The following is a 23,170-nucleotide window of genomic DNA, read 5'->3' as shown; positions in this document are numbered from 1 at the left end:
AGAAGACTGTTTCTGTAATTTACTAAAGGACTGTTCAGTGTAAAATACGGAAGCAGGCTGAGGAATAGAGACCAAGAATTAGGTCTCTTCATCAAGTGCCATAAGCACTAACTGCCGCCTGGGCTAGGGAAACCTTTGGCACATGGGCTGCAACAGGAGGAGCCACAACTGCCTGCGTGCAAGGATACGGGCAGACCTTCATTGTAGACCATAGTCTGGCATAGACCATAGGGAACTCTACTGAGAAACGTGCTTCTAAGTATCCTCATCCCTGAAAGGAATTTGAAGCAGGGTCACCTTCTTATTGGGCTAAGGCTTTAACTGATGAGCCATTGTAAAGAAACCAGAAAAGCAAGTGAATAAACACACAGAGATGTAAAAGCTGTTGGCTGTACTTTAAAAAGGTGATGTGCAGCTGAGCCTGATAGAAAGCCTGTTCCTGTTGCTTTCTCGTACGTGTGATCTGAGAACATCTGTAGGGTTATCTTCCTTTAGAGGCAAAGATGGAGAAACATTAAGCATCTCAACCCCAATCAAGCTTTAGTATAAACTAAGTGCTAAGCTGCCTAGGACTGTAAAACTGTGGCACTTTGGAGCCCATAAGGTCACAAACTGCAAGCCCTATGAAGGGTATGTAACTCAAAGACCAGAGGATGTGTGAGCCAATTTTGTTCTTCTGCCCTTACGTTCCACCAAACTGTCTGCGCTGGTGCTTAAATGCTGTTTTGGAATCAGTCCACGGAGTCTGGCCTAATATCAGGTTTCACTAAACAGTTTATTGTTGTTTTTAAGCCTACTGCACAAATCAAAGAATTTCAGGTAAAATAAGTTAAGTGCTCCAGCAGGGAGCCATGACAGTTATCTTCATTCACAACAATGCCACGTATACGTGGCAAACAGCCAGCTGCTCTTGATGTACTTATGAATGCCAAGAAAACTTGGCCTTTAATAAGCTGTCTAATTAACTACTAGTCTTATGATGTACAGCTCAGTTTTCCGAAGTCATTCCTTTGCCAAAGCCAAAGGCTTAACATCTATTGCCTCCTGTGTAGCAAATGAATTTCTTATTCATTCTTCTATTTTGAAACTACTGTAATGCAGATCAAGGGCCAGACTCTGCATTCCTTCTTTAGAAATATCAAGAAACACTTAGTCTTCAAAGCTTCTGTTGCTATTTGGGGGCAATTACATGAGTATACAGATCTGAGTAAGCTATTAACTTTTTAAATAGAAGCCACACACCAGAGGAAAGTGATTTTAAGTTTCATGTGAGTCCCCGCTTTCTTAGTGCTTTAGTGGGAGTATGAAAAGTTGAGGAGACCCATGCAGATTTTTTAGATTGCATCATTCCATCAGGGCCTGTTTTTTAACAAAAAAAAGATGATTTTCAAGGGAAATAAAAACTTTTAATGTATTCCCAGAAACTTTACTTCGTAGAAGTCTGAGACTGCTTTCCAAGACTGCCCAGGAAACCTAAAAATATGGCTGTTGATGCTGGTAACAAATAATCCATGGCCAGTACTGCTACAGGAGGTTTAAGTCAAAAGAAATTTTACCATAAATACTTAAATCAGTGGAAGTGTAAACAGGCATGATTTTCAGTAACGTCACTCAAAATCATGCTGTTGGGAAGGTCCATGTAGCTAGGGAATGGTGAGTTGACCTGGTAGCAAACTTTTCAGAATATTTGTCTCAGAGATGCCACTTGGTAGGCTTCAATTATGTATATAGTATATACTATGTAATGCTATGAATAGAAATATATTAAAGTTCAAATCATGCAGAGGCAAGAGAATAAAGAATAAATGAGACTGTGAGTTGAGAACATAATGGAGCTGAGTCTTCAAGTAATCTGCCGAATTGACAATGTCAGCAGCTTAAAAAAAGCATCCTCATGCAGTCACTGAGGACTGAACTCTGCAAGGAAAACCAGAAGGCTCAGCACATGCTCTCTCTTCAAAGCGTAGCCAACGCATGCCCTGTTCTAGCAGCAGATAGGCAACCTGTAGACATCCCTCCCCAATAACAGCTTCGTACAAAGAAGCTAACGCCAGAAAATATTTCCTGTCCTTGTTTCCAAGATCCTTTACAAGCCTCCTCCACCGCCGCCCAGCTGGGATTTGGTAGGTGGCTGCAGGGCTCCCCACATCGCCTTGCTCAGACTGGGGAGGCAGCGCGGATGTGGTCGTGCAGCTGGCTGAAGGGAATGGGGCTTTACTGCATCACTGTCCACCACGTTCTGACCGCAGTGCGGTCGCTCTCCTCTCTTCTTTACAGGGACTGTTGGTCCCACACCATCTGAGCACTTCTGTTTTCTGCTGTGGGATTTCCTAGGAGCAACCTTGAAGTAATACAGCCCTTCAAGAAATTCATTTTATCTGACCCGAAGTTAAGGTATTTCATAAAGAAAGCATAAAGCCTGCTTTGTTTTGTCTAGACAACTGTCATGCAAATGGGCACTGCCTTGAAAGTTACTAGTAGGCTGCTGAGGTATGTGGGTATGTGTCATACTCAGGGAAATGAAGGAAGTGGAGGAACAGCGTTTTGATGAAGTCACTGGATTTCTGAGGAAAACCCGGGCATGCACTGTGGTGCAATGTCAGTAACATGTAACATATGAAAGATAACCAAACATTGCTATGACCATTAGTGCTTGCATATGTACGTAGCTATTTTTTTGATGTCTAGTGACGGTTGTGTAACACAGTCCTGTGCATAGCTTTCAAAATTTTGAGGGTGGGATTACTAACCAGCCAAGAGTCAGAAGAGCTGCTTAGAGTTAATATCCCTGTCGTAATTTTCCATACTCGACGCATCCCATCAGAAGTAACTCTAAGGAAGTTTTATGAGGTTGTCTGCTTAGAAAGATTGTATTCTTTTAATTATGCTTGCGTCATCAAATCTGGAGAATCATTGTGAGGTCTGGTTGCGTCTGCTGGTATAGCTCATAGCCATATCACTGGCGTAGCTTCCTCTTGTATGCAAATGGAAATAAATCATGCACTGGCATAAAACATCTGTGTGCTGATATAATTGTGCCCACACTGGGAGCAGTACTGATGTAAGTATCTACGTAATAATGACAACCAAATACAAGAAAAGACCAAACGACACAGAATCTGCATGCAGCAACAAGGCCCGAATTAATGCATTTTATACTACTACTGGCACTGTCAACCTGAGAGTAATTTAGACCTCCTCCAGTAAGCTGCTTTCTGTCTGATTTATGTGCTTTTTGGTACTTGTGTAAGAATTTCAGTTCAACTGCTCATGTAGATTCAGTTCAAATTGCACTAGTATAAAGGTATCTTACTTCCTACACAGCTTACAATCATTTATTTAGACTGATTATATCACCAAGAAAAGGTATTTTTATTGGTACTATGCACATGCATTTTTTCTGAGTTTTCTTACTCATGCTGCTGTAGGTAAACCACTTACAGTTACATTTACATAGAGTTTATATAAAATGTACCCTTAGACTGAAAGGGTGAGATTCAGAAGTGATACATAAAGGGCTGAATGGATATGAACCCAAGCAAAAGTAATAGGTGTTTAAGGATTGTATCTTCCTCATGGAATCTGCCCCAGATGTTGTTTGATGCTATAATAACATGACCTCACTTAGGGCCTCTTCCAACATTGGTCCAGAGATGCTGAAAATTATATAAAGTTTATTTGCCTAAATACAACTGGAAAAAAAATTAATTTCTTTTAAAGTACTTGAAAATGAGCATCCTTATTCTGTACCTTCCTGTAAGCCATGTAGAGCCAGAAGCAAAGTCGGGAGAACTAATTGGATGTCAAGGGTGGGAGCCAGTGGGGTTAGAGAGAAAATTGTCTGCATATTATCTGCATTACTACAGAACAGAAGTTTTTCTTAAACCATGGATTATACCTGTGAAAATCTGGGAATCGAAATACTTCTGAACTTTATTCCTTCTCTTCTTGTGAGGCTGTTTTGTTCATTGGTACTGTGGCATTTAAATCCTGACATTAAGTAGCACCAAGAGTGCGCTCACCAAAAAGAGTTCCCAGACACCTGGAAACCAGAACTGATCCTGAAATTCTTGCCTCATATATGTAATATTGCTATGTAATTTCAGCTTGAAAATTTCTTTATTTCATCTTGGGGAAAAAAAAATACACCTTTTTTTTGTAAAGAGATGCTCTGTCACATTATCTGTGAACTCCGTGTGGTTTTTTTTTACTTCAGTGGGATTTGAATCCTGTGCGTTTTCAAGTTTGCCTAAATTTGAAACTATCATAATCAATGAACATTGTTGACCTGAAGCTTCATATGGGATATCTGTTATTCAGATGGATTAATTATGAAAGGCTTCATAAAAGAAAGTCATTATAAAAGGGGATCTGAAGGGAAGAAAAGTCTTGGAAAATGAAAGGAAAAAAGGTACTCTTTGATCATTTTGATAATAACATTTTATAATACTGTCATGCCTTGCAAATGACAATTTCATTCAACCACAATGAAATGTCGAAGTGTTCTAAATAGCATGGTACCTACTTTTCCTTCTAAACCACAAGATCATATATATGTACATTCAGACTAGTATTCTTCCCTCTACTTCAGCAGAAGCACTGAAAAGTTACTGCTGTTGATTAAAACACTATGTCTGACCAAAGCTGCCTTCATCATTATCATCTTTATCATTATCATTGTGGAATGGAAAGAAAAAACCTAACAATACCTGCATGGTTTTTAGAGACACCCCATATCTACAAGTAGGAAACATTGTCAAGTTGTTGCACTAGTAAGACTAGGAATCAAGGGATTTTACACTGTCATATCACTGACTTTTTAAGCAACCTCTGAGAATTGCTTAAATACTTGGTATATTGGGTAATACATCATTGTACTACTTGACAGATGTGACTTGAGGTATATAACAATCTCATTTCTTTAAGAGCAAGTATAAGATTTGCCTTTGGAAAAGGAAAGTAATCTCTGGTTCAAGGACTGATCAGGAATCTGAAGCTTTCTCTCTGTGCCTTGGTTCACCTGTAAATAAAGACAGTATTCTGTTTTTGTTGTCAGTGAAGAAATGTTTCTACAGCATGTGTTTTGAGTACCTAACTCAATGCAAGTTTGAGCCTCTATGCATTGCAGAAATACAAATTGAAAAATAATTAATTACAGAATGTATCCAAATCCTGTTAAAGTCAATGAAGGTACTCCCACTGACTTTACCAGGGTGGGATTGGGCCATTGTGCTTTTAAACTGCATTGTCATCTTTAGATGGAAACTTATACTGCTGTTTTTATGCAGGTTCTCCTGTTTGTAAAGGGCTGGTGACTTTAACCTGTTGTTACCTATGGGTGTAAAAATTTATTTTAATGATTTTTTTTTTCTTTCCTTCCTGGGCAGGATTTATGTGGGCATCATTCATGTGATACTCTGGGAATGGCAGACGTTGGGACCATATGCTCTCCTGAGCGCAGCTGTGCAGTGATTGAAGATGACGGCCTCCATGCAGCTTTTACAGTGGCTCACGAAATTGGTATGCAGTGCCTTTTCTGTTCCCTTGCCAAATCAAACACTTGTAACAGCTGCATTAGTAACCAAAATACTTCGCAATTAATTCCAGATTTCCCCTGGTCCAGATACTCACTTGGGGATTAAGGCTGTATACATACGCACTTCAGGGTTAACTAATAAGGGATCAGAAGGCAAGTGAAGGCGCACAGTAGGTGTTTCCTTTCTGACAATGTCGTTTCTAAGCAGTAGTTGAAGTGAAAATTCAAAGGCTACTGCTACTGTCCAAAGATGTTAATATGTGTCCCTCCTGAGAAAGCATTTGGCCCATCTATTGTAATTCATATGCATTTAGTGCATGCACAGTGGAAAATAACTCACCTTTTTGAACTACTTGCATGCTCTACTTTTACAAAACTTTTTCTAGCGAGAATGTGTTACCTGCAGAGGAAGGCTTTTGTGGAAAAAACCAGAAATCTGATCTTTTTCTAAGTATATAGAAATTCCACCTTTATGGTAAAATATTGTACTAATGTAAATCCTGAAATAAGTTAAATAGTATTTAGGTGATAAAGGTTTGATCAAAAAAACACTAACTGTGTTTCAGTTTCCACCTCAGTGGACAGCAGTTTAATTTAGGACGCTTACATGTACCCTTTTCAAGATTTAAGGATTTAAGGTAGAATTAGTGACAGAAAAAAGTCCGTATTCTGGGAGATTATGTCTGTCATGCTATATTCCTTCAGAGAGACTGCTGCGATATTGATTGTTTTTAATTTACTAATGTTTTGCGAGCAGTGTTCACTGGAAATACATTTGGTATGAGGGCTATTCACTTTGGTGAGTGAACAGCAATTTAAAAGTGGAGAACGTGCCTTTTTTTTTTTTTTTTTCTTAACATTCTTGGAAGGCAATAACAAGGAAAGGAGAACATTCAGAGAGAGCCAATTGCTGAATTGCCTTGTATCTCATGCCAAACCAAAGTAAAGTTTGCTTTGGGAGTATCGTTGCAGTAGTTCAATTTTCAAGTAGCTAGCAGGTACAGCCCAAGAGTTGTGTGCCTTATATATACATCTGGCTCAGCAGCCAGAGGTCACCAAGTATGAAAAAGCTGCTGGCATGTCAGTGACCTGACCCTTCAATGATTGGTGAACCTAACCCTACTGCTCTTATGGTGCTACAAATAAATGAAATCAGTAGTGGCTGGAGAGGAATCGTGTTGCATGGAAACATAAAATGTTGTGGCAGAATGAGTCCCCAAAACAGAAATTTTATTTTAATAAACAAGAATATAATTATAAAAGAAAAAGCCCTCTGAAATCACTAATTCAGAGCATTTGGAGATAAGTACAGCAATACATCAAATACAGCCTTACATCAGATTAATTTAGTGGCATCAAACCTGAATGCTGTGAAGCTAATGACCCATCACGAACCTAGTCTAGAAGTGGGACAAGCAGATAGATTGGCAAACTTAGCCTGTCACTCAAAGGCCAGTCTGCTAGAGGGGCTGCTTGTCTCTTCTTGCATCCAGAAGTGATGCTTACTGCTGAAGGTTAGTGGGAATTGGTGAGGTTGGATGAAGGAGCTTCTTGTGATACCAGTGTTAGTATATCTGGTGTGTGAAGAGGTAAGTAATGTGTCTTGACTACCATTTATCAGCCATAACATGTTTAGATAGGTTAAAAATGAAAGAACATAGATTAGTAAAGATAGGGATGAACAGTAAATATAGATCTTATTACCTTAAATTCCACACAAAGAAAATGTAAACAAAAGTGAATTATTTTTAGTGATCTAGAAGCACATTTTTGAAAAAGAGCCATTTTCATACCTAGACGTTTACAGGAATCTGTAAAAGCTATAATTTTCAATGTAAAAAAGGCATGAATTGAAATGAATAAATAAGTACCCTAATGGACAAAAAAACCTCTAGTTTGAGGTTGTTTAAAATAACATCCCTTTTTTTTCTCCTCACCATAAGATTTTAGGAAAGGAGGGGTGTCAAGTCACAGAATGATCTTTGTGTGTGTGGCCTGAAGTGGGAGAAGTTGAGAAGAAAACACAGCTAAAATTGCTTGAGTACTTACATTAAATTAAAGGTCAAAAAAGGATGAAAAATAAAAGTGTGGCATGGGTACCCTTTAGTTAAGCACTTTGGGGAAAACCTTGCTTTATTTTATTTGGAAACCAGATTTCTTCCTACAATTCAGAAGTCTTAAAGTTCCCCCTGTCCTGTGGATAGGGTATAGCTTTAATTTTACAGTGGCTTGGTTATTTGGCGGAATTCACCTGGCAACAGAGGAGATGCCCTGCAAGACAGAGGGGATGCTAAGGGCTCTAAGCCTAAGATGCTCCTTTCTGTCAGTAGGAAGAGCAAGGTGAGCCACTAAGTGAATCAGTCACCATCTGCAGTTTTTTTAAAATAACCCTGCTGCATGTGCATGGGTAGCAGATGCAGCATCATTAACATGGACTTGATCTGGAGAATGGCTGTGTCCTCACTTTGACTTCCAAGGGGATTTGAATGCTCTTGTTTCCTCTCTGAAGGATCCAAGAGCATTTTCGAGGATCAGATTCTTTCTCTAGAAGGCAACCAAAGTAAATGGAACTGCAGCTCAACCAAACAGGACAATGCACGACCCAGGGGCTCAGGTTGGATATGTGCATAGGAAGCTAAAAAGCAGCCTGCTTCAGAATAAAGCCTGCCACTTCTGTTGCCAGGGTTTCTACTACATTATGTCTTAGATGTTTATTTTATTTCTTTCAGATAAAATAGATGGATTTTGACCAGTGGTTTTTGAGGGGGAGGGTATGAATGAGCAGCAATAACAGGCAAAATCTCCAAAGAGCTGTAAACGAGAGCACAGAAAGAAATAGATGCAACCAAATTCTTAGTACAACTGATGAGCTGACAATAAGAGGCGGAGATCCATATGTAAAGATTGATGAGGTAGGACCCGAATCTTGTCCTACTTGTATGCAGGAAAATCAGGAATCACTTGTCTCCAATGTCAAATGCAGAAAATGAGGATAAAGCAACAAAAACCAGGAGGAAACCTTTTAAATTTGAATGTGATAATCCAGTTTCTCCTCAGAATAAAGGGAAGCAGTGCTAATAGCATAAATGTTATTTTTAAATCATAGCCTGTCAAGATATCCAGCTGCTAATGGTAAATCCATATATGGTTATTTTCTAGCAGGGAACATGTTGCTATCAGTTTGGATAGCAGCAGCTTTGCTGTCATAAAAATAGCCTGCTGGATTCTTGCCTGAAATCATCAGTTCAGCTCCATGTTGTGGCATACTGGTGTCTTTTTTGACTTTAAGCAACTCCTTCAGCTATGCCTCCATAGCTTTGCAGGGATATCTGAGCTAGTTTAGGTACAGTATGTAGACATTATCTAAGTCTTTGTTATTATCAGCCTACTGTTGGTAAAAAAATGATGTTTCCTTACTTCCTGCACTGCTTCACAGAGATATCTGGAGAAAAGCATTGAAGAACCTATGATTGCTCATAAACTCAATGTTTATTTAATGTTTTTCATAGGTCAGCACTAACATATTGCTTCTCCATATATCTTTATTAAAATAACCATTACGAAACAAAAATAACTAGATTCTTACTCTAATACTCTGTACTTTTGGGTTGGAGATTTGTTGCTTTTACAGTGTTGAATTATAAGCCAACCTGTGCATCCCATGAAGATAAGCATGATCCAATATCACCAGCAGAGTCAATCAATTTGAGGTTACATTTAACATCTCTTGCAATGGGATATATCCAGTACATGACAATTCCTTGGTTACATTTTGTGATGCAGTCATGGTCAGAAGTTTCTGCTGTCTTTGGCTCCTCCTATGCTGGAGTCCTGCATGCTTCAGTACAGACGGCCCACCATCCTAAAAGGTTTGTCATCTACAAAAACAAAATGAGAAGAGTTCAAGAGGAAATAAGTGGAGGTACTACTCGTTTTATCAATAGGTAATTTCCCCAGATCACAAAGGAAGTCTCAGGGAAAGCCAAGGATTAAACTTGTCTCTTGAGTTTCGATTTAGTCCTTAAATACAAAAGCATCCTTCCTGCAGTATTTAAGTAGTCAAAGCTCCAGTTTAGTTCAGTGAGAGTTACATGGGTCTAATAACTTAAATTATATGTATCTTTATTCTTTCCATCAATCTTGAAGAACTTTTTTTTTAAGAGGAGGTGCAGAGAAAACGCTGCCTTTTTGCTCAGTGGTAATGTTCATTTGACCTTTTGCAAAGTTCTTAGTTCTCTGTTATGCAGCCATGCTGGCATGCTATTACTTTTTCTATCCTCCTGAGTAATATGGTTTACTGATGTTATTTCCAAGTATTTTATTTTTAGAATATAGCTTTAAAATTGCTACATGGAACTAATTAAAACTCTGTTCATTAGTTTTCTTTTATCTTTTACATGTGACTTTAGAGAAGGGAAGGCCAAAGTGGGACATAAAAGCAGTCTTCAAATATATTAAAAAAATCGTTGCAAAAATTTATGTTATAAATCATTCTCCATGTCCACCTGGGACAGCACAAGGGGTAATGGCCTTAAATTGCAGCAAGGGAGATTTACTTTAAGCATTAGCCAAGATCATCTAACCAGAAGGACAGTTAAGGGCAGGAATGAATTGCTTGGGGAGGCTGTGAAATCTCCATTACTGGAGGTTCACAGGACCTGGCTTGTTAAAACAGCTGTGGCTTAGGGGGTGCTGATCCTACCCTAGGGCAGAGGGATGCACAAGATGGCTTTTCAAGGTCTCCTCTCAGGCTCATTTTCTATGGTTATGTGAAGTTATCAGAACTTCTTCCATAGCTATACTGTGTAACGCCTAAAATCAAGGAACTGTACAGAAAACAAAACTAGAAAATAGCATGTTTAATACCGAATCTTTTTCAGCATGCCGTCATTCGGTGGCATCTGCCACCACTGAGGACACAAATATCACATGGGCTGTCAGCAAAGTGTAGTGCTTTATTAGAGAGCATAATTTTATGTAAAGAAGCCATTTTAGAAGTAAGATACCACTCCTGGGGTCCCTACTCAAGTGGTTCACTGAAATACATCAAAATACAATTTTGCTGAATTCTGAGTGGATTGAAAGTATTTATTCAGAGCCTGAGCCTGTATTTGAGTTGTAGAGCTCTGTAGAAAGAGGACCATGTCTACCAGGTCTAACCTATGTAACCTGTATAGCAAACTGTATGATTCTGACCCTTCTTCAGAAAAAACTGAAACCAAGAGCAGTGTGTATGATATTTAAGTAGTCTTGCTTTTGATGTCCATAGAAGAGTAAAAAAAATACTCTCATTCCATATTTTACCACATATTCATTTTGTATACACTCAAAGGTAACTAATAGTCATCTTTTCTTTTCCACTGCTGAACATGTAGCCCTTTGATTTTAAGGCTGTCAAGATAAAGCAGATAAAGACAAGCTTCAGACTTGACAGGTACAAATCTCTTGTAGCCTTTCATTTCAAGGGGGATACATTGCCAAGGGCACAGAATCTCATAGGCACATGAAAAAATGGTGAACATTGTCTGACTTTCATATTATGTTTCCCTCATGACAGATAAAGTTTAGGCAAATATCCAGGTAATCATAATTAGGCAGATTTGCTTTCTTAAAACAACAAAAAAGAGAGAGAGACAGTACACTCATCCAAGTCTTCTCTGATGACATACATTAGCAAAATTGCTTGATTCCTTCTCTTTGAACCTTTTTCAAAGTTCTATCTAAACTTCAGCTTGCAAAAGCTCTTAAATTAAGCCCTCTTGAACATAACTCCCTTTGGTTAAGAGAAAAGATGGGCAGTCAAAGCCAAAGCCTTCACAAGAGGTGAAGAGTGGGGCAGAAAATTTAACTGATGCTTCAAAAAACAAATGTCAGCTGTACAAAAGGTTGCTGGTTAAAATTTTGGGTAAAAATTCTTGGCTTGCCCAACAATATTTTTATTAATTTATAAAGTTATGAGTAATATGTAATTGTTCCACCTGCAGCACAGATGGTGCTTAAAACAAACCTTTTTTATTGAAGCCAAGACAGTTAGTATGGAAGAGTGGAGAGATGGAGACAGGAAATTGATATGATGTAGAAAAATTGAATCCTCAGTTTCTGAATATGCTTGAGCTTTTCTTTATCTACCACGTACTTTTGAGTAGACTGGGCATCTTTGCCTTCTTAACATGAAGTGATTCTGACAGAGCAGTGAGGAGATGGAGGGCTAAATTCTCAACCAGAGAATTCAGGAAGTGACTCAGACACAGCCTGAGTTTTCAGAAGTTTTCTGGAGTTGTGCTGATCTTTGTGTACATGTAACCTCGTGAAGAATTAGATTAAACAAGCGCTATACTTTGAAAAACTGCTATGGATCCTGAAACATCATAACTTAAAGCCAAATACATAGAGTGAAATATCAATATCTCTGCAACCATAAGTGAATTGAGAATGAAATTGTGTTTTGCCTTTGTTTCAGAACAGTCATTATCAAAAATTATTTTAGGGACATGGTTTAGTGGTGGACTTGGCTATGTTAGGTTTACAGTTGGACTCAATGATCTTTAAGGTCTTTTCCAACCTAAATGATTCTATGATTCTGTGATTCTAAAAGAAGTCCACTTCAGCTGTGTGTGCCTGAACTCCCAGTCTTCTAGATAGCAGGGGAAAGTAGGGATTACTTTTCCACCTTGGCAGGTAAATACTACTGATACGATCATGTAGTTTTTGTGTGGAAAGTACTTGCAGTACAGAGAGAAAGGCAGAATTAATAAATAATAATTTATTTAATAATAATAATAAATAATAACAGGCAGCAGGCAATGCATTTTTTCATTCTTGCTCTATCCTCCCAGAGTTTGTTCATTTACCATGAGCTGCCATGAACTCTGTTCTTTGCAAGTTCCTCTGAGTTGGACAGATGTGAAATGGGTGTCACCATCTCCCACTTTTTCATTAAAAGTAATATTTCTCTTCTACATGCCCCATTAATTAGCACAGCAGATGTAGCGTGGACCTCCAAGACCACATCTTTTTAATGATCATTTGAGTCTATGTAGACATAGTGGGTTCTGATTGCCTAGTCCACATTGCCTGGACAGAATCTTGCCTGCAAATTGTCTGTCTGACGGGGGTTGATGTATCTGTGATCTCCCACAGAAGTCTGTTATAACAAGCCATTTCAGCAGAAGTTTGTTTTGTGTAAAGTCTGCAGGACTAGTGTATGAATGTCTGATTGTGGCTTTTTTTTATGTCTGCTTCTGAAAAGAAGCTGCACTTCAGACTATTGTTTCATTCAGTCTGAAGAACTCTTTTAAGCCAGAAATATTAAAAACAGCCTCTGGGCTGGAGATTGAGAAGAGAGAGTGATTTTTTTTTTTTTCCTTTTTCTTTCATAAGTGATGGATAGCAGTCAAAGAAAAGAAAATTGGAAGGAAAGTTCAAGTATGAAGAAAGAGGAATAGCCGGTTTTATATTCTATGCATGTTTTTTGTAAGCTTGTGTGTTTCAAAACACTTCTGTTTTATAAAAAAACAACTGTATTAATCATTATTGCTTAGGTCCATCATTTTTTATGCAAAATTCCCATGACTTCAAGAGGATTTCTGAGTGATATCAGTATGCAGTTCTTAACAAGGAGTCAAGTACTCTCACAAGTTAGAAAAACAGTACATGCAAAAAGAAACGGTTTAATTTTAAAAGAGTTACTGCATGCAGTCTTTGTTTAGCAAAGCAGAGACTGAGAGGCTCATGCAGAAGGTATGGGCTAGTGATTAGACCAAGGAATGTTGAGCCATTCAGGAGCTTCATGAATCCTGATCCTGTGAGAGCCAGTGACTCACTGGGTAACCTTGGGCAACTCACTTGACCTTCTTTTGTACCCCAGTGATCCCCACTGAAAATTAGGTGAAAAGCATGACCTCACTGAAAAACACATGCTTCATCAGAGCCGAGCTTTTCTAAGAAAACAAATTGCAATGCTTGCAGCATTTTTTAGTATGTTGTGTCACTTTGCATGTGTCCTGTGGTCAAATTCAGTGCAAGAGCTGTACTTTGACGTGCTCTTCAGTTCAAGCACTAGACATCTGTGTATGTCCATAAACACGGTTGTTGGGGTTTTTTCCAGAACAGCCACCACGATTTGTGTTTTAGCAAAAGCTGGGTTTTACTTGCTGTACACTGGGGATGCTTTTTGTTTTCTTTATTCCTATGCTTGAGATACCAGTGGAAAATAAATTAGATTAGAGTAATTTTTGCATGCTGTTCACTCAGAGAACCTCTACAGATAGTCTGGCAACATATTTTAAGAAAATCCAGAAATATCCAAACTTTTGTTTTACTTCCCAGCGTTCCGGGGGAGAAAATAGCTGCAGTGCAGTGTGCTTCACCACACATCCAACATAGCTCTGATGCACTCCTGATTTGCCTTCAGATCTCTTTGTGTCCTGATATTTAGAGAGGATGTAAATTTTAGCTGACTTGTCATAATTGCTTTGGAGTATTCCTACCTTGTGTTAGGAACATTCACCCCATTTCTGCAAGGTATAAGAATCCTTTTTTAATCCATTTGGGGTATTATTGCCTGTTGGGCTGTAACAGGTGTTGGCCTTCAGTAGTTGTTGGGATAGGGAAGCTTGTGCATTGCAAGGTCCACTATCAGGAATGCAGACAGTGCAGGTGAGCTGGGATCCGGGGGCTGATGACCGCTGTTGACTCCTTCATTTCTTGCTTCAGCATCTAAACAGCCTGAGCTGTGCTGAGAGCCCCTTGTAGGTGATGTTCCAAAATACACTAGGGTCCAAAGCCTGCAGGTTGCTTCCATACTGCTTTCAACAGTTAACTGATGTAATCGTGCTTTGTCTCACCTCAAGGGGAGAAGCAAGGCTGTGAGAAAAGGCTGTCAGTCCATTTGGGTGGTTGGTCTTTTTGCTGTTTGGGAAGGAACCAATTTACAAGAGGCTAGCTCCTCTTCACTTGCATGAGGGTAAACCCTGCCTCCTCGCCATCTGTTTCTTTTACCATTTTGTGCATTCCTACAGCATAACTTAACTAAACACCATCCTGCTGGTAAAATTATATTATGTCATTTTCACTCAGTAGGAACTGTCAACACCAGTAAGATGCTTCATTAAGTAGAAAACATCAGATGATCTACTAACCCGTTCTCAATCAGTCATCATTTACACAGCTGCTGGGAGCCTTTTTTTTTTCTTTTTTCAATAGCCTGGTTTGAAGTTCATATTACTACAAAATGGTGTGGTGCTAAAATTGGCATTGTTTTTAAAAGCCTTCTTTATAAGATTTGTGTTCCTTAAGTCTTTGCTTTTGCCCAAAGCTTTCTCTGGAATTACGCTTACATACAGGATGTATGTACATACCCCACCGGTAAATGCCAGAAACCACCATAATGACCTGAGCAATGTATGATAATACCAGCATGTTCATGCATACAATGGGGGGAGCAGACTTTTCAAGTAGGAAGGGAAGTGTTTTAATTCTTTAAATTTAATTTTTTTTATTAATTCTTTTTATTAACTCTTTAATTCCTTCTTTAATTCTTTATGCAAAAGGACAAAGGCCACAGGTGTAGAAGTACTTTGTTGCTCTCACTTCTCTGCTAAAAAGAGCATACCTTAGCTAGGCAGTACTTAGAGACTACGTATTGCTGTGATATTTTGAATTTTGATTATTTTTAATGAAATGCAAAACCAGTTGTAAGAGTCATTGGAAGTTTCTTATATGCTTTTATCTGTTTTAAGTCTGGTCAGAATGCCTTAAAAGGCAAAGTTAGGACAGAGAGAGATTTAGGTTGTGATAAGAATTAGGAATTTTAGTTCCATAAAATTCTTTGAAAGTTGTATTCGCAGTGTTTTTAAGGATGCATACAAAGTTAACTGGGAAATCAGTATAACTGGCAAATCGGTATGGAGAGCTAGAATCCATATATTTAATGCTATAAACAGCTATTATCCTCACTAACGTCACTGGTGGCTGATTTAGAAGCTCAGATACCAACAATCAGAACTATATGTTTTGGAAATTATTTGCTACTTACTGCTTCTTTCCTTGTCATGACTTTTTTAAATTATTTTTGAAAAATTTTAAAATAACGAGAGATTCACAAATACTTGGGGAAGCTTCTCCTCAAAAACCTGAAGGCTGCCAAGTAAGTGACTTAGTTCTCATCATGCATTAGAACAATGGCCTTATTTAACATGACAAAGTAGACACTGTTAATGAGGTATGTCCTCAGTTCACCCCATTTATCACTGTAAAGTATAGAAGTTATGCTGCACTCTAATTAAAGGTGAAGCCAGTAGCTTGACACTTTCCAGAAGATGACCCTGTTTTGGGGATGAAATGTTCTGTGCTGAATAGTTGTCTGAGAAGCATTTCATTTATTTACTCTGAACTTCTCCACAGAGACTGTCCAGCCATTTCTGAGAGGGAGAGTAATTTGCAATCATCTTATGGAAGAACTTTTCAGTCAGTGTGCTCAAAGTGAAGAGCTTGAAATTTGTCTGCAAGCTTTTTCATATCTGAAGGATTTTATTGGGTTTTTTGGTCTATATGAAGGAGGAAAAAGAAAGGAAGAAGAACAATTTCAGTCCACAGTTCAGCGGTTACATTCTCTGCGGAGTCAACGTGTCTGTCAGAGTAGAGAGGGAAGGAAACTACACCATCTTTAGGCAGGGAAGCCAGGAGCAAGCTAAAGCACAGTATACTCCTTGGACTGCTCCAGGGGCATTCACATTGCTTGGCTGTAGGATTTTCGTAGTTTGATGTGGTGTGACCACATTGCTCTGACAGTAGGTAGTCTAAGATCAGGTTGCTTACAGATTGCACTGCAGGAGGAGCCAGGGCTGAAAAACACACGTAGAAAACGCAAAGAAGTCTTTCCAAATCCAGGGTCGATGAAGTTGGTGCAAGTTGGAACTTAGACACAGAAACTCTGTGTTAAAAAAATGTCATAGGTAGCAGAGAAACTCAGAAGTGTCCAAGTTGCACATTCAGAAGCATCAGAGTTAATGGGACCTGTACGTATCTACACTGTATTAAGTCTTTTATTACGTGGTCACATGGGATGTCTGTCAAGTAAGATGAAAAAGTTGTGAAAGGTGAAGTATGGTTATGGAAGAATGGGATTGTATAGAGAGCAAAGTTGTGTCCTAAATGGGTGGAGTGTTGCAGAGCGGTATCAGAGGGTGTTAAGGTTAAGAAACCTGAATTCTGAACTGCAGGACTGAATCCTTCATATGACAAGAGTTTTGGGTAGTTCTGAATGGTGCTATAAAACGTTGACCAGTCTGAAAAATTAAGTTCTCAAATTGCTGGTTTGCACCCAATGATTATTCATACCCTGCACTGTGTGCACTGTGCATTGTGTGCCATGTGCTGTTACTCAACCAAACTTTCTGACCAATTCTCCAGCTTTTATTATTTACCCAGAGCTGTTTAGTACCAAGTCCAATGACTTAGAAATGAAACTACTTTTTCACTGACAGAACCTCGTTACCTTATGTCACAAGCATGCTGCAGTGAAGTAATTTCCTGCAGTGTTGTGACTATGAGCAGTCTTGGGACATTGAATACAAAGGCATTCTTCCTGCAACCTTTAAGCGTACAAGTTGTCTCAGAGAAGATTGCTATAGTGAGGCTTAGGTCTAACCAGCATGGTGTTTTCTTGTTTGCTGTGCTAATTTTTTACAAAGATTTCTGTTTGACTGATTGGTAGTGTATGCATATTCAAGTGCACAGATACAAGTAAAATAGAAGAAACTGGCTGAAACTCCTGAACAGCTCCGCAAAGCAGAGTGTGTGCACTCCTGATTTAAATGGGGAGCTGAGCCGCATATTGAGGGGTCCATCAACAGAAGCTAGAGGAAAGGCCTTAAGCCCTCTCTAGGAAATGTTTGCTTAAGGTAGCAGAATGCTGGTGAAACGTGCTACAATGAGTTATTTAATGTCAGCAGAAAATGGTTCTAGTTATATTACTACTAGGCGTGTGTTGAGGTTCATTAACCTGTCAGCTCTGCTCATAGTTGTCAGACACGAGGTGTGACCTGGTGCCATTCAGTGCTTAGCATGAATACAAGCTTAGCAATAACACTGTATAGAGCGGCAGCCAAAAATAACATCATCTTTGCTTTTCCTGAAGACACTCATCATCGGCGTCTAGGACTTTGGCAAAGTCAGAGGTAGTCCTCATTGGCACAGTAGCTGCTGATTTATTAAACGCTTAGCCTGTGACACTTCCACAGAATTTGCTCTATAGGTTAGAAGTGATGCACTGATTATTTGGTTACTCCGTCAGAGAAATGTGTCGGTTTGAGATAATAATCTTACTAGTGAATTATTTTGCTCAACACCAGCATTTGGCTTAAATAAAACAAAGATGTTGTCATCTCTTCAGAGCAAGTATTTATGCAGTGCTATATCAGATTGAAACTTGACATGTACCTACTGATACTCAGCCATGTCTCAGTGCAGAGTAGGAATAACATTACTGGCCCATATATAATAAGTATTGCCAAAGGAAAGTGGTTTTACCTATCAGAAAAAATAAGCCCAAATCATGAATGTAAAACACACCAGTAATTTAGACATGACTTCAATAAGAAAGTTTGATTCATTATGTTTTTGCAGCAATGTACTTTTGATATAGCATTGCAATAGCAATTAGCAACAGTAGTAAGAGGGAAAGGAGTATTAACTCCCATCACTGTTAAATCAGCTTCCTTGAATAAATTCTTACTAGCATTTATAATACTTACAAGGCCTTATACAGGACCTTTTATTCAAATAGTAGCTGTATTTGAATGACGTTGGTAAATCTGTGCACATCAGGGGAAGAGAGGAAAAAAGAGAAGTGCCCTCTTCCCACCTCCCCTCCTGTGGAGATTCAGTATCTGCATAAGACAGACTGGCTGTTGTCAGTCATCGCTGGTACAACTAAAAGTGACAGATCAAGGTCCCCTTGTCACTTTTACTGTAGCTCCATCCTTAGGTCAGGAAGCCAGCATGTGAGTAAGGCTGCCAGGTGATACCTTGGCTTCTCTCATGGGACAGAAATCCTGATTTCTGATCTCCTGCAGCCTTAACACAGACTTCTGGTCAGATAGCTACTTTTCTAATCTCAGATGCAGCTCAGCAGGGAGTGCTGCGATGAAAACAACGTAACAGCAAGTTTATGTAAGGCAAATAGGTAAAAGCTGCTGATTTTCTTCTTTCCCAGCCTGTATTGTAGGTATTATTATTGTTATTGCTGTTGTCATGCCTATTACTATGGATATCAGACTATGATATCCTGCCATCGGTGTCCCTACTTGTGTCACTTTACACACCTTACTGCTAGTCTACAGCAGTTATACCAAAACATGAAGCTGATAGTACATAGAAGGCTTTTAGTTATTGCAGAATAATACAATGTGTCTCTTCAGCTGCTATTTGAGGGCATCAGGTTTATTTCTCTGCAGTGGCTTTGATGGGTGATCTTTGTCCTTATCATTAAAACACTCTTGGTCTGGCCCTGGATGTCTGATTAATCATGTTCTGGCCTAGGATGAAGACTGTGAGTGTTAAGTTCAGGCTTGAGCTCCCTGCAGGTTTGGTTCCCATTCAGTCTTCTACCTCTTGCATAGTAAGTTGGCTGTGAAATAATCCAGTGTGGGCATGGAAATTAAAGTTAAACCTGATGTTTACAGAGGGAACAAAGTGTGTTGCCTGCAATCTATTATTGTTGCCCAGAGACTAGAGAAGATGGGGATCACTGATCTACAGAAAAAGTTGCTGTCGCATTTAGAAGAACTCATCTAGCACTGGACTGAACTCCCCTGGTCATTAAGGATTTTTACAAGTTCCATCATGTGCTGCTTTGTGTGCACATTATTTTGTGTTCTGGAGTATAAATATCCAATACCATATAAATTTAAAAATAAAACCCAGGAAAACTAAAATCCTAACCAAAACAATACTAAAAAGCATCCTCCCACAAAACAAGACTCTTTACATGGAAGAGAAATATTTGAAAAAATTATTCAGATTGTTTGATGTATTGTAGAGGGTACTTGCACTTCAGTGAGGATTGCACCTTAAGAATTTATATACAGTTTGTTTAGTTGCTCCATAAATATTAGCATTTTTGTCCATTTAGAAAGACATTGTAGCACCGTTCTAGACAGTTGCAGAACATCTTTAAAATATTAGTCTTTCTTGCTGAAGATGATTTGGAAAAACAGTAAGAACTAAATTGTTGACTAACACAAATGAATACAGTTCACTTTAATCTTCATCAGGTTTCAGTTAGCACAGTTCAATGACATGTCAGCTGATGGCATTATTTCCTTCCTATATGTAATGGTGTAAACTGTCACAGCTTTTTTGCCTGCAAGCAGAGATACCATGTTTCAAGTGGCCTGCTTCGGGCTACTGTTCAAAATTTGAGAGTGAATTATACAATTCATTTATCTTGACTGTGAGCTCCAGCTGTTAAACTCTGTTGTGGATAGTCATATAATTTTATTTATTTGTTTCATTTCTATAGGGCACTTGCTTGGGCTTTCCCATGATGACTCCAAATTTTGTGAGGAGAACTTCGGCTCCATGGAAGATAAGCGCCTGATGTCCTCCATTCTGACTAGCATTGATGCTTCAAAACCCTGGTCCAAATGCACTTCAGCAACTATAACAGAATTTTTCGATGATGGTCATGGTATGTATTATCACACCTTGTGTCAGCTACATGTTAGTTTTTACAGTGATCTGTTTTTTTTAATAAGAACATTTCATACCAGTTTGTTCATTTGTTGCTCATCTTCAGGACTATCTTGGAAGTGCTTGCAAAAAAAGGCAAAGGTCTAAAAAGCTGGCAGAGTCTCACCCTCCCTTTGCATGGGTCAGATGCAAGAGAAAAGAAAGAGTTGATGGAGAGTGTGTTGGCATTAATTTGGTTTGGAACATGGAGAGGTTTTTTTAAAAGCATGAAATTAGTCTTGTCTTCCCAAATGTCACAGATATGAGCTCAGAGAGTACTTAAACAGAGGACACAAGGAAATGGCTTTTTCCTCACAGAAATTAAAATGGGTGGTATGGTCTACTTAACGTTAGACTACAGATGTAAGCAGAGTATATGTGTTTTTGTTACTATTAATGACATGTATTATGTTTATAATGCTATTATATTTATTACATTTCTAATGCCATTGTATTTATTGTGTTTATGTAGAGGGGCTGTAAGCAAGAATTAAGACTCCTCTGTGCTGTATATAATAAAAGATTACTTCTGCCCCAGGAGCTTATCTTCCAAGTCATGTAATTAATATTTGTTAAATATGTTATTTACCCTTTGGAGAATAAGTGCAAAACTTGTATTTTCCAAAAGTAATAATAAAAACCCATAGTCTTCACCCTTTAATGAATTTTAAAGTCTTCACTGTGCTCCCAAAGCAACTGTGGTTCTTAAACAAACCATTCAAATTCCAAAATGCTGAGATAAAAATGACATAATTGAGTGAATGGATCAAGTTGTTATGGTAACCGAAATGCTTATGGATAAAAAGTATGGTATGTCTGCTGAATGTAAAGGGTTTTTTGCTTTTAAATGTTTTGTTGCCTAATTTCAGTGTGCTCTGAAATATTTTCTCCTGTTTTCCTCTATTGGAGAATGACTTCATTTTTTCTCTCAACTTTATTAGATCCATTAATCTGTACTGTCGTGTTTTATGGTCCATATTGCTCTGGCATTGACTTAATATTACCAAGTTAGTTTCCACATATGAAGAGAACTTTCCTTTTTGAGTTTAGTTACTTAGGTACAGTACAGTTCACTGTGGTAAAAAAAAGGGACCTCCCTCGCCATCCATGAGTGACCTCTTAGAGAGCGCAAGGAACTCTGAACTATCTCTCTTCTTCTGTTCCTCTCCTGCTGCAGGCAAGTAGAAAGGTCATTCTCATTTTCTCCCTTTTTTGTAACCCGACTTCTTCTCTTTACTATGCATCCAGCTAGCTACTTCCTCCAACAATAAAGAAAGCAAAAAGATAATTTCTCCCACCCACCTCACCTTTGGCTTGATTGTACGTGGGGGGATGCTTGAAATTTGGACCCTTATCCATGAGCTGGACCCAGTCTCAATGTGGAAGTGATGGGGGGCTGTGACAGTCAGTCCTACAGGTCTAAGAATATAACTCTGCCAGGTTTTTTTCAGTAAAAGTGGGTAGGAGCTTCACATCACTCAGAGCTGCATTATGGTCTCCTTGTTCATTGTGAGTGCTGACTTCCTGTACAAGAAGTCTGGCAATCCTCAACTGCTGACACTTTCCACAAAGTCATGTAATTTTTGCTGCATGTAAAGGGCTTAGGATCTGTCAATCTGTTAATGCATGGGTTAGGGTACATTGTTCTTTCTGATACTCATGAGTAGCTATCACTCAGGCATGTAGTCTCAAAGAATTATTGATATGATGAAATAATTCATAGAAGATTTGAACCTCTCATCATAGAGGTCCATAGTCCTCTGGGAATTCATTTTTTACTGGTGCTATTTGTATGATTTCAAATATACAATGTTTAGGGAATCTCTTTTCCTGATAGATCAGGCCTTCATAGACCTTTTCTAAGTAACAGTCTTCTTTTTGTGTTGAAGTTTATAATTTTTCAGTTATTTATTTTTAATCAAAGATTTGTCTTAACACAAACACTATCTATGAAGTAAAAATGGAAGTGAATGATTTAAACTGCAGTTTCTTCAAATTACTGTGCTGAAAGGACATGCGTTATTTTGGGAAGGGAACTTCTGGTTTTATTTTCTTCTTCCAGCCAGTGAATGAATCAATAGCTCCATAATTCCCATTTGTAATGTACTCTGCGTGTACCAGAAACCACAGGATCCTAGTAGAGCATGATGCTGCTTGTCAGACTTCTTTGGGCTGATGATAAAGCAGTGCAAACATGCCATATTTCTGTGTTTCCTTCAGAATAAGCATGTGTCTGCTTTTTGGGTTGCTCATTATTTTCCTTAGCTGGGGCAGATGTACTGTCATGCAGCTGTGGTGTTTTCCCTTTTTGTTTTCAAGAAGGAGCTCTCCTGCAATCTTCCCATAGAAAGAAGAAAATCCTCTCTCTCTCAGGTGCTGCTAGGCAGAGGAAAAAAACCTTAACCATTCAGGTGTAATTTTGAGCAGTGCTGCAGGCATAATGTAGATAAGGAAGGCACAAAATAGCAGTTGCAACAAAAGAATAGTTATTCAGATATCAGGCTTTCTTTTAGGCTGTTTGTAACCAGACTTTGCATAGTCACAGGAAGGTTATGTGGGAAACACTGAACAAGAGGACAGTCTCCCATTCTCTGATAGGCAGCGTAAGCAGTTTGCACTGGGCTTTTGGACTGAATGGGTATAAGCATATGAATTCTGCTTTGTGACAAACAGGGCATGGCAGCATTGGTGTGAGGAAATAAATAAAGTGCTTCATCTGCTGCTCCTTATGGGTAAGCATAATGAAATGTGAATGAAGTCCAGAAGTTTGGATCTGTGAGCAGTATTCCATTACAAAAGAACAGTCAATGTCTTATCAAAGCTCTAAGTAACTTTCCCATATAGATTTAGATATTCACCCCATGCTGCTGTAATAGAAAACATCACAGTCTTGACTCTAAT

At 38.7% G+C, this 23,170-nt stretch overlaps 1 protein-coding gene across 2 annotated transcripts in view; it reads left to right on the top strand.

Moving 5' to 3' along the window:
• Positions 1 to 23,170, top strand: part of ADAMTS5 (ADAM metallopeptidase with thrombospondin type 1 motif 5) — a 315,489-nt gene that overhangs the window by 6,977 nt on the left and 285,342 nt on the right. For both annotated transcript variants that reach the window (XR_007510312.1, XM_049835156.1), the window contains exons 2-3: positions 5,388 to 5,520; positions 20,061 to 20,228. Coding sequence is in view for 1 of the 2 variants with exons in the window: in XM_049835156.1 (XP_049691113.1) it covers positions 5,388 to 5,520; positions 20,061 to 20,228 (301 nt within the window). In the remaining variant the exon portion in view is untranslated. The remainder of the gene's footprint in view (positions 1 to 5,387; positions 5,521 to 20,060; positions 20,229 to 23,170) is intronic.

This window comes from Accipiter gentilis, chromosome 32 (assembly GCF_929443795.1).
Source record: "Accipiter gentilis chromosome 32, bAccGen1.1, whole genome shotgun sequence".
NCBI classification, from domain to species: domain Eukaryota; kingdom Metazoa; phylum Chordata; class Aves; order Accipitriformes; family Accipitridae; genus Astur; species Astur gentilis.
This window is presented reverse-complemented; position numbering and strand designations above follow the sequence as displayed.